At 42.9% G+C, this 16,536-nt stretch overlaps 1 protein-coding gene across 1 annotated transcript in view; it reads left to right on the forward strand.

Annotated features, from left to right (window-relative positions):
- The first annotated feature begins 11,600 nt into the window (after window positions 1-11,600).
- Window positions 11,601-16,536, forward strand: part of LOC115088644 (exostosin-1-like) — a 109,947-nt gene continuing 105,011 nt past the window's right edge. Inside the window, exon 1 of the mRNA XM_029596906.1 lies at window positions 11,601-11,743. Within this exon, the coding sequence (XP_029452766.1) occupies window positions 11,601-11,743 (143 nt within the window). The remainder of the gene's footprint in view (window positions 11,744-16,536) is intronic.

Here is a 16,536-nt window from a genome sequence, read left to right on the forward strand (position 1 = left end):
TGATCCAAAGAAAACACATGGGAACCTGCTTCCAACATTATGGACACCAACCTATTAAGGGAATTTCATATCTTAACTCCAAGATACATAGACCCCCAGTCAGGGGGTTTGCATTTAGCAGTCCATGGGGCAGTCTGTGTCGCCCGCTGCACTTACCTCCAGCCCTGAGCCTGAAGTGACATCCTCCAATGCTGGGACAAGTCCCCGAACAGATGCGCAGCAGGCTGCTATGCTCAATCTCCCTCCAACACTGCTACTTCCTTCATACCCTACTAAGGCGTACGCACGCCCGACGATCATCTTAAAAGGCCTGTGGCAGGAAAATGCCAGTGGTGCCAGATAATATCACCAACAAGGGCCTATAAAAGGCCAGCTCAGCAGCACCTCCTTGCCTTGGCAATAGGCTGTCTACTGTTTAGTATAGCAAGTTTCTTCAGCATACCTGGTCTTCATTCCTGAGTTCCTGGTCTGTGTTCCTAAGTTTCTGGTCTTCATTCCTGAGTCCTTGGTCTTTGTTCCTACATTCCTTGTCTGTGTTCATGAATTCCTGTTCTTCATTCCTGAATTCCTGGTCTTTGTTTCTGAGTTCTTGGTCTGTGTCTTTGTCCTGTGATCAGTCTTCTGTTCTTCAGTGTCTTCTCCTACTCACCTGTGCTGCTCCTTGCCTCCATGCCTACCTATCAATCCTGTTTTCCCTCAGACAGTTGTTTGACTTTGACTTCAACTTGACACTCTTCTACAATTGAACTCCACTTGCCACTGACCACTGCCTGACTCGCAACCACGCCTGAACTCTGCTTGCCACTGACCACTGCCTAACTCACAACCATGCCTGAACTCCACCAGCCACTGACCACTGTCTGACTCATGATCATGTTTGTATGCTACTTGTCTTGGCCACCACCTGTCTCTGCGTATGCCTGATTCCAGCCTGCCCTGGACCCTGGCCTGTGACCCGACATTCTCCATGGACCTCCAGTTCAACTAAGACCTGCTGGCCCCAACATCTGAGGGCTCAACCTAAGGGGAATGAGGGCTGGTATAGGTGAAGCTCCAGTTGGGCCTCTGTTACAGCCAGCTCTGCCAGCTGATGGTGGGGACCTGCAGGGCTTCTCCCTGCAGATTTCACCAACTCCCCCTTGATCCAAGGGTCCACGATCAAGACAGAATAGTCCTTGTGAGCTATTCCAAGTTCTTGAGGGATTGGTGACTCCTTCATCTTGTTTATCTTTCACTTCATTTTCTTTACTAGGTTGTACTCAACTTGCTGATTTTTTTTATTGAGAAGGTACAAAAGCTCAACAACCAAAGTTTGGAACATCAGTGCTTTTGAGGAGGATAAGGTATGAAAATAAGAAATCTTTAGCATTGTGCACTAAATTTAAGCCTAGAAAACTATAGGAAATTCAAGTTGTTATGAAGCCTGGATCCTTAGGCTAAGGGGAAATTGGTACCACCTGTGGGGAGGAGCTGCACAAGTATCCACCGTTGGCAGGTGAGCTAATGGGAAGCCTGATATCCCGTTGGCGCTTCACCACTACCAGCCCACGTTCCTCTCAGGTACCCCTTGGGTACCTGAGGGCTGGTTGGACTTACGTGGGGCTACTGGTGTAGCTCTTAGCAGGCAGGGATTAGTAGAAGGCAGGAACTGGCAAAGCAAGGCAGATGATGTGGCTGGAGGTCGGGTACAGGCGGAGGTCTTGGGCAGGCAGCGTATCTCGGAAGTCAGGTACAAGCAGAAATCTTGGCAGGCAGCATATCTCGGAGGTCAGGTTCAAGCAGATATCTTGGCAGGCAGGGCATTTCGGAGGTCAGGTTCAAGCAGAGGTCTTGGCAGGCAGGGCATTTCGGAGGTCAGGTTCAAGCAGAAATCTTGGCAGGCAGCGTATCTCGGAGGTCAGATTCAGGCAGAGGTCTTGGCAGGCAGCGTATCTTGGCAGACAGCCTTGGCCACCTGTTACGAAGCGTGGATCCTTAGGCCAAGGGGAAGTTGGTACCACCTGTGGGGAGGAGCCCCACAGGTCTCCACCGTTGGCAGGCGAGCCTAATGGGAAGCCTGAAACCCCATTGGTGCTTCACCACTACCAGCCCACGTTCCCCTCAGGTTCAGCCCTTGGGTACCAGGGCCGGCTGGACTTACATGGGGCCTCAAGAGACAGAGTTCAAATTCTGGTGTAGCTCTTAGCAGGCAGGGATGAGTAGAAGGCAGGAGCTGGCAAGGCAAGACAGATGACATGGCTGGAGGTCAGGTTCAAGCAGAGGTCTTGGCAGGCAGGGCATTTCGGAGGTCAGTTTCAAGCAGAGGTCTTGGCAGGCAGCGTATCTCGGAGGTCAGGTTCAAGCAGAGCTCTTGGCAGGCAGCATATCTCAGAGGTCAGGTTCAAGCAGAGGTCTAACCTGTCAGAAGCAAGAAATCAGGAATGGGACTATCAGGAACACAAGCAGGAGCCAAGTAGCCAAGGCAAGGGCTTGCAGGAAGCCCTTGCCTTAAATTGTCCCAGGTCAAGAGGGAGGAGCTCTAGCACCTCCCATAGTAATTCCTTTAAATGATGTCAGAGGCCGCGCGCACGCCTAGGAGCACGGGGCACCCCTGCGGGACCAGACAGGGCACCACCGCGTCAAGGCCGGGAAGGAGCAGCAGTGACAGGGGCCTGGCGGAGGCCCTGCATGGAGAGTGCTTGCAGCCGGAAAGGAGTAGCTGTGCCAGAGGCCAGGCAGGAGCCCGGTGTGGGGAGAGCATGGCAACCGCGGCTGCGAGACTTCCAGGGCTAGCAAGCTGCGGGCAGCCATGGCGGTAGATGGAGGGAGCAGGCTGCAACCTACAGTGGCCAGTTCCCATAACAGAAGTTCCGTTTTTGTTAGGAAAACTGCATAATTCTGCTTCTAGCTTGGATCCTTGTCCCACAAACTTAATAAAGGTTTCTAGTAATAATTTGGTTAAAGAACTCATGCGTATAGTTAATGCTTCTTTTGGGGAGGCTTTTTTCCAGACAGTCTTAAGTTGTCTTTAGTGAAACCTTTGATTAAAAGGCATCACTAGATGTCAATTCAAAAAAGAATTATAGACCAGTGGTAAATTGGCCATTTCTGAATCCATTTATTGAAATAGCAGAACTAGAACAGTTTTTTAAATTTTGGGATACTCAGAACTCTTTGGATCTAAGGTAATCAGAATTCCGCTCAGGTTATCACACTGAAATGGCATTGGTTACTTTAGTAGATGATTCAAGACATTGTTTAAATAGGGAGGGATGGGAACTATCTTTGTTCATTCCTTTGAATCTAATGACTGTCTTTGATGCCACATATCATGAATATCCTATGTACATTTATCTGGCTAACTTTGCTGACTGAACAGCAGCTGAAAATATACCCCTATGTGGTTGAAGCCTGTGACCTTCCAGAGATCCTACAGCCCAGACAGGAATCAACAAGGCTGTTATTAAGCGCCGTTTGTCCGGCTAAGTTTGAACTTAGCCAGACAAACAGCAGTATCTGAAAAATCCCCCATGCTGATTGGCCCTGAGGGAACCAGATAACTTTAAAATTGCCAGATAAACATGTCCAGCTAACTTTAAGATAGCTGGGTATATTCTGTGATGTGGGTGCACTGCTAAATATCATGATAAAGTTAGACAAATAAATGTATTTGGCTAACTTTGCAGGCTGGACAACAGTTGAAAATGGACCCAAATATGTTTAAATCTGAGGGCTCCAGGAAACAAATAAAAGGCACAGTTGGTGTCGGCCTGTCCAAGTGTTACTGGAAAATCCATGGCAGCTCTTCTTCCTGTGCATCCTAAATATCTCTTTATGAGCTGTGCAGGTTGGTATTAACATATTTCTGTAAGAGACAGTCCTCTCTAGACTTGGCAGGGTTGATTGATAAGCATTAAACAGCATGACAAGGTCTCTAGTACTGCTAGCACCTAAGCAAAATAAAACCGTTACTGACTTCAGTGCTTGAAGCTAGTCAGTATCCAAGTCCAAAGGAAGCAAAAGGCCCAAACTTTCTCTTGTTCCGATATGAGGGATTTCGGGAGGTTCCTTTAATCCTTTCCTGTCAGAGGTTCCGCTTTTACCTGAGCCACTATCTCTCAGTAGCCAACACATTTTTTAGGCTTTATGAGAAACAGACAAATTCTGCTCTCCTCTCCCCAGACCTTTTGGTCAACAGTCTTTCCCATCCCAGACGTGGAAGCTCTGAATGTTTCCAGCTTCCTCAGTTGCTCTTTTATGCAGCTGCTTCTGGTCCTTGTAATTAGTTCCAGCTGTAAGCAGTGAACAGAAGCTCCTTTCTTTTTAGATTGTCCATCTTCATTACATTGTTCACAGTACCAAAGAAAGGAAGGCCTTTCAACCTCTTGTGTACTGATGTTTATTCTGATCCTCATCATGAAGATTATATCCACTCCGTCACACACATATAATTTATGTGTGTGTTTATTTTGTTCAGTCTTACATTCCTCAATATCTGTCAAGTAGTCCATTGTGGATTATAGCATGACATTCATAATAGTAAATAACAAACAAATTCTATTCTGCCCCAAGGAAAGAAGTATTAGCTCCCAAGATTCAGTCAAGAAATGTATTGTTAGTCCAGTAAAAAAGGTAACACCTTATATATAATTTTTATTTCAACCTTTACTTCCATGTAAATAGTAAGGAATAGGGGACTTTTAGGACACCTTTATGTCTGCTTTACCTGTAATGGTATGTATGAAGGCCCTGATGCATCAAAATGGTAGAAAAGCCTTACTAAATGAACCTTTAAGGGTAGCTGGATCCTGATATAATCTATGGTCCTAGGGCCCATTTTGCTTTCAGGATACCTCGAATGAATGTGCACGAGATATATTGAGGCACTGAATGCTAATATATCTCATCTATATGCATTTGGGATATCCTGAAACCTGACTAGCTAGGGAGGAGAACTGAGAACTGATTGAGCACTACTGCATTATAGGATGAATGTATCATACATGTGGCCCTGGTCTAAAGCCTGTGCCTGTTAGGTCTGTATGGAATGCACTTAACCATTACCTAATGTTCATTATTCCCCTACCCATGTAGCACAAAGGGTTGCAACAGATTCAGTGGTAGTAACAGAGAGTCATACCTTTAAGCCTTGGAGATGCTATAGGAGAATATCAAATGGGGAAAAGGATTAGATTTGCAGAGAAGAAATGACTTTGGCCCATTTTTTGTCTGCCTGTTCCTCTGCTCTGTATTGAGCTGCTGTCCATTTTGCTCTCTAGTGCAGAAACCAGTTGAGGTATCTTTTTCCATGGAGGGAGTAAAATCTACATTTTAGTCCTAGATTAAGACCTAACTTCCTTTGGAAGAGCCCCTGGGAGGAAAGAGCAAAGAGCAACCTGCCTTTAAAAGTCTCATTATTTATCCTAACTTATGATGTTGAGCTAGTGACTGATTTTCTCTGATGAATTGTAATGGATTCTCAGAAATTCATTTTATATGATAATGAATCTTTTGTGGTATTGCTAAAGTGTTAATCTTTTTTACTGTCTGCCTTACTGTTGAAATCCTGTGGAAGTGAACTTGTGAACTGTTTCCGTACGCTTAATAAATTTGGCAATATTAAAACCACCAACCAAATTGTGGACTGTATTCTTAATCCCAGTGTTTGGATTTACTAGAGGTGGTAATGACTGATCTGCTGTGAGCTTGAAGAAGCCATGTAGTTGAGGGTATGGTCTGTTCACCCACAAAGTGGAGAAGTTTCACTGTCCAGTAAGAAGGATTACCAAGAGAAGTGTCTGGGAACCAAGTTGACTATATCATCTGCTTGACTTGGAAGATCAGAACCCTTCTGTACATGGTTTCTATTTTATGTGCCCCTTGCAAATCATACATATATATTAATATGCTTGTGGACTCATAGGATCCAACTGTCTGTGGCGTTTCATGCCAGCAGTGTCCACAAGATGGCAGTATACTATTATTATAAAAAGACAATACTGACATCTTGTGGCTACTGTTGGTACTGCACCCTCTCACATTTCCTAGAAAAGAGCTCATAGAGAAATGTAGACATATATATGGTATCCAGCTCGGTGAGCATGCAGCACATAAATCATTGCAATGCCTCTTCAAGAAGCTTGGTTCATGCAGCATTGTACAGGCAATAGTTCAGTCCCTATCGTTTTGTAATTTTAGATTTAGCTTTAGCAGTGACAGTACAGGCCCCTGCAGAAGTCAGCATTGTGATCAGTGCAATGCCAAGGAAATGTAGGACTTGTGGTGGGAGTGCCATTGGGCTACAATAATTGGACTTCAATGGGCCCCATAAGGCAGAAGAATTAGACACAGTAGTGGGAAGATGGAGAAGAGGTGGGCCACATCTGATGGCAACAGGTCAGCTGCATCAGTGCTAGAGGCAGTGGTTGAAGAGTATGGAGATATTATCAGCCAGCAGTGAAAGCTGCAGGGTCAGAGACATGTCCAGCTGTCATTCACTGGATCAGCAGACTCCATCAACAACATGGGCTGCACTCATGGTGAGAATGATGGCAAGGCAGGAGGCCACAGAAATTTGACATGGGCAGACAACCTGAAGCTGAGGCAGCAATAGAAATTGTTTGCACTTGTGGTAATAGAGAGGGAGACAAGGAAGAGAGAGAGTAGAAAGTAAGAGAGAGGAAGGGGCTGAGTAATAGAGTTGAGGGAGAGAGGAAAAATGAATAAGGAGAGGGTAAAATTTGTGATGGGAGGAGGTAGAGAAAAGGGAATGGATGAAGAGGAAGAGAGATAAGGTAGAAAGGGGGCAAAGGATTGTCATGGTTTCACCTGTTATACAGTCTTTGTGCCAAGGTTCAGCCTGCTGCATAGTCTTCCCTCCAGCAGGGGTCCTCAGTGAGCATCACCTATAGCCTGGCCAAGTGCTTCCTCACTGATCACACTATATCCAAGCCTCAGTCTTACTTAATCCAGCCTGCTCAAAGCCTCAGTGCCTCTTCATGGAGTCACTCTTGGCTCTCTGACCTGGCTACACTTACCATATATACTCGCACACAAGTCGTAAAATTTACGACGTAAAATAAAATAAAAAATTACAAGGAAGACTTAAGTGCTATTGGACCCACCATGGCACAGTGTAGTGTGGTTTCATCCAAGTGTCAGATTACATTGCGCAACTCTGAAAACAACGCACCATTGGTTACAGTTCTTTCAGGCGGGATAAGTCTCAGGTAAAGATCTTGAAGTGTTAGATATTTTTTTCTTTGTTTCTGTGAGGATGAACATCTTGGAATGATATGGAGTGATAGAGCTTCTCACCGAATATTACAACTACAGGGAGTGAGTTGTAATATTTACTTGTATGCATTTAACTACTCTAGCTAGTGCTTAACGAGGATATGTAGGCCTAGTGTAATAATAATCTTAAGCTAAGTATTTCTAGAGTACCATACAGAGGCTGAGTTTGCTATTTCAGTCATGTGTAGCTAAAGTACGTATTTTATTAACCACATTCAACTGAAGTAAAAATTTGGTAAAGCGTTTTTTATTTATGCATTTTAGGTAAATAACGAATGATATCACATGGATTAAAAAGAAAAAGATTGTCTTATGATGCAAGCTTTAAGATGAAAGTCGTGGCTTTCACAGAGAGTACAAATAACTATGTCATAGAACGCCACTTTGGTATTTCAGAAAAGTTAGCACAGGTCTGGAGAAAACAGAAGCAAATTTTAGCGGAAATGCCAAAAAACAAGAAGGCATGCCGTGGCGATCAAGCAGTATTCCCAGACCTTGAGAGGGCATTGGCAGACTGGATACTGGAATGTCAACAAAATGGATATATCATCACTCGGACGGCTATTCAATTGAGAGCTTTGAAAATGAATAAAGAGGCCCCTTACAATCGGAATCCTCTGTCTGGTTCCTTTCTTGCTTCCGCAGGCTGCAAGAAGCTTCCCAAGGATTTAGAAACAAAAGTAGACTCATTCTTAAAATACACAATATAGTTGTGTAAGAAATATAACTATGACCTGTCACAGATAGGAAATATGGATGAAACGCCCCTAACCTTTGATATGCCTGGGAATACCAAAGTGAATGCTAGTGGTGAGAAAACTGTAATGATAAAGACAACTGGGCACGAATGAACCCATTTTACATGTTACTTTCTCTAAAGGAATTATTGTAACAGCACACCTGAAGGGTTGGATGGACGAAAATGGCACAAATGATTGGCTGAAAAGAGTGTGGCATGTGCGGCCTGGTGCGTTGTCAAGAAAACGGGGTTTACTAGTTTGGGATATGTTTAGGGGCCCATCTTTCAGCTGATTTTAAGAAAACAGTTAAGCGCTTAAACACGGACCTTAGTGTTATTCCTGGGGGTCTGACATCCATTTTGCAGCCCTTAGATGTATGTTTAAATAATCCTTTCAAGGACTGTATGTGCCGAATGTGGATAGATTGGATGACATCAGGCACAGCAAAACTGACGTCTGTCAGTGGGTTAAAGAGGCCTGGGATGAAATACTGAAGGATACTGTTCATTGCTCATTTCTGAAATGTGGGATTAGTAATGCTCTTGATGATCACAGGACGATGTAATATATATGGAGTCTGATACCGAACACAACGAAAGCGAGGACTGACGAATCGAACAACCCCCTATGAAGACGAACCAAGTGTTCAACGAAAATGAGAATGGAGAAGACTTTTATGGTTTTGATTAATGAATGCTTTTTTTGTTTACTTACTATTAGATGTTTAAATAAAGTATCAAGTAGAATTGGAATAAATGAATAAAAAAGGTTATCACTAAAACATTTGTTACAGCAAAAGTTTGTGAAGTAATTCCTCTTTTTTCAACCTTAATTTTGTTCTGCCTAAGGAAAAGATCTAGAACAGACTTCTCTGCTGGGTTACCAAAGGTGTCACATTTACTATGAAGGAGGGGCTGTGGTAAACACAGGTTGTCTGTCCCAAACACAAACACAAACATGTACCCATTAATGGGGACAGAACAAGTGAATGTAAATTTCCTGTAAGCATGTAAATATCTATGGACATGACATGTTTAAATAAAGCATCGAGCATATTTGCATAAAACATGTTGTCCTTTCCTAATGTGCCACATGCCAAAATTTCCTAACACAACTTATATCGGGTCAGCGAGCTTTTGCATTGACAGCTGTCTAAACTTAACGGGGTGACTTGTACGTGAAGCGACTAGTGCACGGATATGTACAGTACCTTTCTCCATGCCTTATGGCCTGCTCTTACCTTGTACCTTGTCTTATGGCCTACTCAGGTCATTCCTTACTCTGTGGCCTCATAGCCTGCTCTCACCTTGTAACACCATTGAAATCATAGTTGTATTGCATTATTCACATCAAAATTAAAATTTAGACATTTGTCTTAACTTTCTTGTCGATATTTACTCATTATTGTGTTGTCAACCTTCCATCTCTGAAAGTTGGGCTCTATCTAAATATGTTAACATGGTCGCCTTTTTTAAACTCCAAACTCACTTCAATTGTAGCCAATCAATTCTTTCGTATTTACGTATCTGCAAGATTTCGTATCCTTCTGAAAATACCTTGCCGCTTGTATCTTAATGAATTAAGCTATTCCATTCTATTTTACTATGAAAAATCTGTTTCTTAGCAAACTGCTGGAAACTAGGACTACCAAGAAATAAATCAGATTACATTATTGTGTTGGTCAAAAAGAAACAGGCAGGAGGAAAAGTAGAGAAACCAAAGAAAAACAGAGGTAAAAAAAAGAAAGAAAACAAATGCAAGACATGAAAACAAGACAAAGAGAAGAAAAAGTGACCAAAGAACAGAAAACAAAGTAAAATTGGAGGGAAATGAGAACCTGAAATCTGTATAAAGAGAAAAGTAAGAGATCATTGTTCAGTTCATACTGATCCCTGTTAATGGGAAAATTATGAGTAACAAGCTACACCAGGGGTTCTCAACCCAGTCCTCAGGAGGCACCTAGCCAGTCAAGCTTTCAGGATATCCACAGTGAATATTTATGAGATAGATTTGCACTCAGCGGAGGCAGTGCATGCAAATCTCATGCATATTCAATGTGGATATCCTGAAAATCTGACTGGCCAGGTGTGTCCCGAGGACAGGGTTAAGAATCACTGTTCTACACTAAAAGATTCTAAGACCCAATGGACTTAAGGGCAATAAACATATATCCCTATGTGATAACTATATATCATGTCTAATAAGACATGATGAAGGTGGTCTTCACATCTATAATAACATTTATCACAGCTAATATGCATGGCAATACTGAATAATGAGTTGTTTGGGCATTCCCACAGTAAGATGCAATAAAACTTACTGCCAAGGAAAATACAATGGCAAAGTGGCCCCACATGATGGTGGCCCAACATCCTGAGGCTACCACCTTTTTACGGAGTGGTAAAATCATGTGATGGGGCAAAAGTGTGACTTTGGCCAATGCAATTTTGAAAATGGAGGCACTGGAGCAGGAGCACAAGGGGATGATCCTAGACCTGCTGGTTTACCAATGACTTACAGGTACCAGTTCGGAGGGTTCAAGTGATCCAGGAGAGGGTTGAAAGGTCATTTTTACACCCACATAATATTATCAAAAAACTATTGTAGCAACTTTCCTTTAATTTTAAACACTGGCTAAAGTTTCCCATGTAAAAGCCATTTTTAAAGGACCTGTGCTTTTTCCTCTCAGGGATCATAGCACTTGCCTTGGAAAAACACGTTGGCATACTGTAACCACCAGAATCTAATCTAAACATACACACCATCTCTCTTATCAGGATATAAACCTTTACTCCCACTCTTTCTCCCATACTCATCCAGTCATGCATCACGTACTCTCTTGCATTAAGTCGTGTGGCTGTCATGTTGTCAACCTGAATGCACAAAAATAAAGATTTACACATAAAAAATAAATATACACTCTTTCACTCTCTCTATATATGCAAACCCATAACATCATAGCAACATCACATGTACTGATAAATATGCATCCTTAACACTTGGGCTAACACAAACATTACTATCTACTGTGATACACTCGAGGTGAGAGAGCGTTCATACAGACCAAGCTCAGCAACAGTTTTACTTTCAGTCGTATTTCTCTACCAGCCCTTATGAACGTTACCAACTATCACACTATAAAGCTTATATATCCATTTATGCATCCATGAACTCTATAGAACTGAACAGCTGACAGAAGAATGTATACCAAAATGATTTTTCTTCCAGTGCCACCTGCTTCCTGGTTGTAGCGGAAAGTTCTGGTCCTCTCTTGCTTCTTCCCTCCTGAGCATAATGATGTCATGCTATGCAGTATGTGATTAAAAAAAAACACAGTCTACCATGACTATAATATGGGCCTGGGCTACATCATGTTCTACAATGTGATCAAATAAGGGTAAAACAAGAGGCAGACAATGGCATGCGGTAACACGATAGCATCAGGAAATGAGAAGCATAACAACACGCTTTTAACAGTGTGACATCAACCAGCAGAGCCGGAAGTAAAGACATAACAGCTATTCTTCCGAAAAAAAAGTTAACATATGAGTGAGCACTACAGATGGCACTAGAAGAGAATAAGCTATGAAATACTATGACTACAAAAATAACTGTGTTAACCACAATGCAACACCCTGTGAGTGCAGCACAGACAGCACTACAAAGTACAACCATAGTTCAAACCACAAGAGTAATGCAGACCCAAGCACAGAAATGGATCACCTCCTGTATTTCCTCACACCAACTGAATACATGTGATCTACTTCTTACAGCTGCATCAATGTTATTTTGCTTCCACTATGAGATTGTAAAATGTCAAGTTATCTGCTCCCTGACAGCTGTTTTGTGTTTTTTATAATCACGACTGCTGGCTTTTCTTTCTTTTCTGACCTGGCACTTCCTTCCTATTCATTGTACTTCCCACTCAATGGGAACCAGCGCTGGGATCTGGCACCATAAGCCTTCACTTCCCTTAAATAATGGGTGGCAAACTCCAGTCTTCAAGAGCCACGAACAGGTATGGTTTTCAGAATATCCACAATGAATATGCATGAGATAGATTTGCATACAAAGGAGGCAGTGCAAATGCAAATCTATCTCATGTAAACTCATTATGGATATCCTGAAAACCAGACCTGTTTGTGGCTCTTGAGAACCGGAGCTGGCCTGCCTGGCTTATTTTATATTCCCTTCTTCCCTTCTCCTTCCTCCAGCATTCCTAGTCTATTCATTGCAATGACAGACCTGAACCAGGGGTCATGCATCTGGGCTCCTTCTGAAACCCCGCAATCATGAGCCTGAATCTGGCCAAATGCTATCACCTTTAAGGAATGATCACAAACACCCCTCCCCCTTCCAGGGGGGCTGAAAATATTGCCTCCACAGCATCTCTAGCACCAGCTGACCTGGGGAGAGGAAGCCCTGACTCATGGATTGAACCGGAGACCTTCCACATTGCAGCACCCAGCACTGTTCCTGAGCCCACAAACCAGCTCACCACTGGCTTTTCTAATCTCCTTCCAGTTACAAATACTAGAAGTAATTTTCAAATTGATTTTATACGCATAAAAGTATTTTACGTGCATAAATGGGATTTTGAAAATTGCTACATTTACACTCATAGGGGTAGATTTTAAAAAGGTGCGCACGGGCGTACATGTGCGCGTGCTACCTGAGCGGTCAGCAGCCGCTCTGTCGGAGGCCTCTGACCCCGCCCACGCCCCGCCCCTTTTTGCAAGCTCAAGGGCTTTACGAGTGTCGCCGGGCCTTTTGAAAATAGGCCTGGCGCACGCAGGACTGGTTGCGCGCGTAAATCCTCTGGATTTACGTGCGAAACCTTTTGAAAATCCGACCCATATCTTCTTTCAAATTTCACTGAATTTTCAAAATGTTTTACGTGCATAAATGGGCTGTTGAAAATTGCTATGATATATGCTACTTTTACACTTGTAACTTCTTTCAAAATTCACTCCTCTTTATTTCATGCAGTCCCCCACATACCTCTCTCCATGTCAAATTCAAAAGCCATTATCCACATCCTCCTTTCACACATAGGGAGAAACCTGCTAGGTCTCCCCTGTCCCCCTCTCTTTCCAAACCGGCTGAGGACAAAATGGTCCGGATATCTGTTCAAATTACCTACTTCAGTTTTTTCAACCACTTCTGCTTTTGCTCTACCAGTTAGAGATACTAATGCCACGTGTACCCTAGCCCACCTAGCATCCTTTAACTCAAAGGTGTCATGCTTGCCACTTTATATAAACTAAAACCAGGGCTGGGATTCCCTTCCCAGTAATAAATATAATTGTCCAAATTAATACAATTAAATAATAAATACATGTGTGTATGCTTTTCAAAGGCTCTATAGGGGGGACGTGTAGTCTAACCGTTACACTACTGAAACAAAAGGTATGAGAAGCCCTGGGATATAAAAGAGCCCACTCAATCCGCTACTGTCTGTGTGATCCTGGGTGCCGCCTGGATTTGAGTAATAATAATAACAACAACAGTGTGCTGCCTCCTTTTACCTAGGTCCCAGAATTGTGCTGCTAAACCATTCACCCCAAAAGTGCCCCGGTATTTCTGAATCAACAAACGTTGTAAAGTTTGTTGCCATCTTGCTCGGATTAATCATTAATAAATTGTCCAACAGTTTTACTTCAAGTCCACACACCTCTTAGTAAATGGAATCGCTGAGAGTCAAGTTAGTGCCCTTTTAACATTTGTAACTGTTTCTTGGCATCAACATTTTTAATATTTTGAAAGAGACTTGCAGCTTTTAATATCCTCCTAGTCTCCACTTTTAGGCTGCAGCCCACCTATGTAATTGTTTAAGAGAAACTGAAGAAATCCTCTCTCTTAAATATGGCAGTTTTTGTCTTCATTTTCGAATCTGAAAAAATTCTTTGTAAGGACTATTTCTGCCAGTTCCATGGTAAACCAAATTGGGATACGTTTATGGTGACTGTGTATGTGTAAGACTTCTTTAATAATATCAAGTGCATCAGACTGAGGTATATTTGTGTAAAGTGATTCAATATCAAGACAAATCATAGTGATATTTTGGTCTTTGATTTCAGATTTTTCTAGTGTGGAAATGAAATCACTTGAGTCTTTAATGTAGGAAGGGATTGTAGGAATGTGTGGTCTTAAAAATTGATTTATAAATGTAGAGGGGCTCAAGAAGGGACCCTATGGAGGAGATAATGGGATTCATTCATGGGATTAAGGCACAGAACCCTAATCTTATATCTTAAGCCAGACGTGTTTGTCCTTTTTCTTTTCTTCCTTCTGTACCCAGAACTGGCTGCTTTGTTCCTGTTTTCTGAGCCTGTAGCTCGTTCCCTAGAACCTGCGCCTCTCAGCCCGGACCCTGCCTCTTGTGGCTGTACCGAATCTGCTATTCAGGCCCATTCACTGCCTGGCTATTTATACTGCTGAACTGAAGTACATGCATTTGAGGAGAAAAAAGTTCTTAACTGACACTGGTTACACAGGGATACATTGCACCTCACTAATATCACATGTGCCCCTGATTAGTTTTATTTCTTATTAACCAACTGCTGTTCAGGGGTTAGCAAAATGAATTTTTTTTCCCCCTTAAAACTGCCATGAACGCTTCATGACAGCTGCAGCCTGCTTAGCAACGTATCCTCCACCAGAGACTGCCATGGCAGTATCGGGGCTGGCAGATGTCACCTGCTCCCTCCTTGTCTCCAGTGACCTTCTCTTTTCTGCATTTGTTGGTGCCACAAAACATTATCCATGTCCCTCCTTCCTCGACGTTTCGCTCATTGACGGAGCACTCTGTAGAGGTGTCAGCTTTTGCTGATGAGGCAATAATGGGACTGAATGCACGCCATGCCGATCACTGCAGGTCTGGCCTGATGAATTCCTGATCCGCTTACTGCCACCTGAGCTTTTTGGCTGGCAGAGTCCTTTCCTATCCAAACTAAATTAAAGCCACTGGAAATGGGGACTAATAGGGGGGGCCACAACAAAACGTGCATCCAGATTCCTGCATCATACTGTTTTGTTTTGGGGTTTGTTTGTTTTTTTGCAAAATAATTAATTACCTTTGTCACCCTCATTACTGTGAAATCTTATTTTCAATTTAAGGATAATAAGACTGCACCACCAGAGCCCCAGTGCACAAATATTGGAGTAAACCTTTCCCGCTAGCTGATGAGATGACCCCTCGGTTAGATTTAGTGCACCGGTTTCCAGCTTCCATACATTCAAACAAAAATCTGAGCTGATTAGCAAGGGGGGAGGCGCCATTTTCAAACTGACTGCGCTGGGACGCACGCCGTGGCTACTTTTAACCCTCACACTACGCAGCACTTTTTAAAGCTAAAGAATGCGCATGCGTTTGCTTTGAAACTTGCCAGGAGTTACAAAGGAGCCGTGGAAATTTTCACCGGCTTCTTGTGTGGGTTCTTTTTTTCATGGAAACTACCGTGAGCAGAACTGAAAATGTAATATCTGCCCATTATTCTCCTACCCCCCCCCCCCCCAATCTAAATATGCCTCCAGGGGAACACAGGCTAAAAGCACAACTTTTCAAACGATCAAACTACGCACAGAAATCACCATCTACCCGCAGAAATGGCTTTGAAAACTGCCCTTGAATAGTAATGAAGAGCATCTCCTTTCTTTGGGGATTAGATTAAATGCTTTCAGATTTTGTACCCCATGTGGAGAGTGGCAAGTAAACAGATATGGGATATATTTAGAGAAAAAAAATCATATTACTCCAGTGCGATATATAATTGAGTTAAAAACTGGGCTGTGAGAAGTATCAGTTCAGCTTCTCCACCTGTGCACGCTTTGGCTCCAGTTCGCATGTGTGCGCTAAGCTGGGAAGCCGGCCAAGAGCTGCAGGATCTAACATTGAATCTCAGTGTCATGCTATCATTAGCGACATGGGAGGGTAAAAAACCTCTGTATACATTGAGTAATAAGTGTGATTCAGGGTGACTTTCTTGGGAGGTTAAAGGCCAGGCTGGCTGGAGCATGCACAATGCAGAGAGGACTGCCCCTCTGCTGAAAGCACAGGATGCAGGCTGGCCAGCTGCCAGGCTCAGTAACAAGCATGACTTGTTGAAAGGTTTGCAATTTCAGGGAATAAGCAGGCTTCAGCAGGGAGAACGAGGGAGAAGGTTAAAGTGATTAGGGAACTCACGCATTCCCTGGAGCTTCTAAATTCATGTTTCTCCTGGAGAAGGCTAAAGTGATTAAGAATTAGCTTGACCTTGAAGTTCCCACTTCATGATATGCAACATGGATTAATACAGGCTTTAACAACAGTCTTAAGAAAGCAATACAGATTGAAGAAGATTTTCTCTCCAGTACTGGCAAATGATTCAAAACAAAGCTGTGCACTCTAGGGTGAATTTTCAAAGGAGTTGTGCATGTAAAATTAGCATATACACATGTAAGTTGCTTATATTTTCATATACACTGTTTTATAAACATCAAACGTACTGTGTATTTGTGGTTTCGCATGCAGATTTATCTG

This window comes from Rhinatrema bivittatum, chromosome 3 (assembly GCF_901001135.1).
Source record: "Rhinatrema bivittatum chromosome 3, aRhiBiv1.1, whole genome shotgun sequence".
NCBI classification, from domain to species: domain Eukaryota; kingdom Metazoa; phylum Chordata; class Amphibia; order Gymnophiona; family Rhinatrematidae; genus Rhinatrema; species Rhinatrema bivittatum.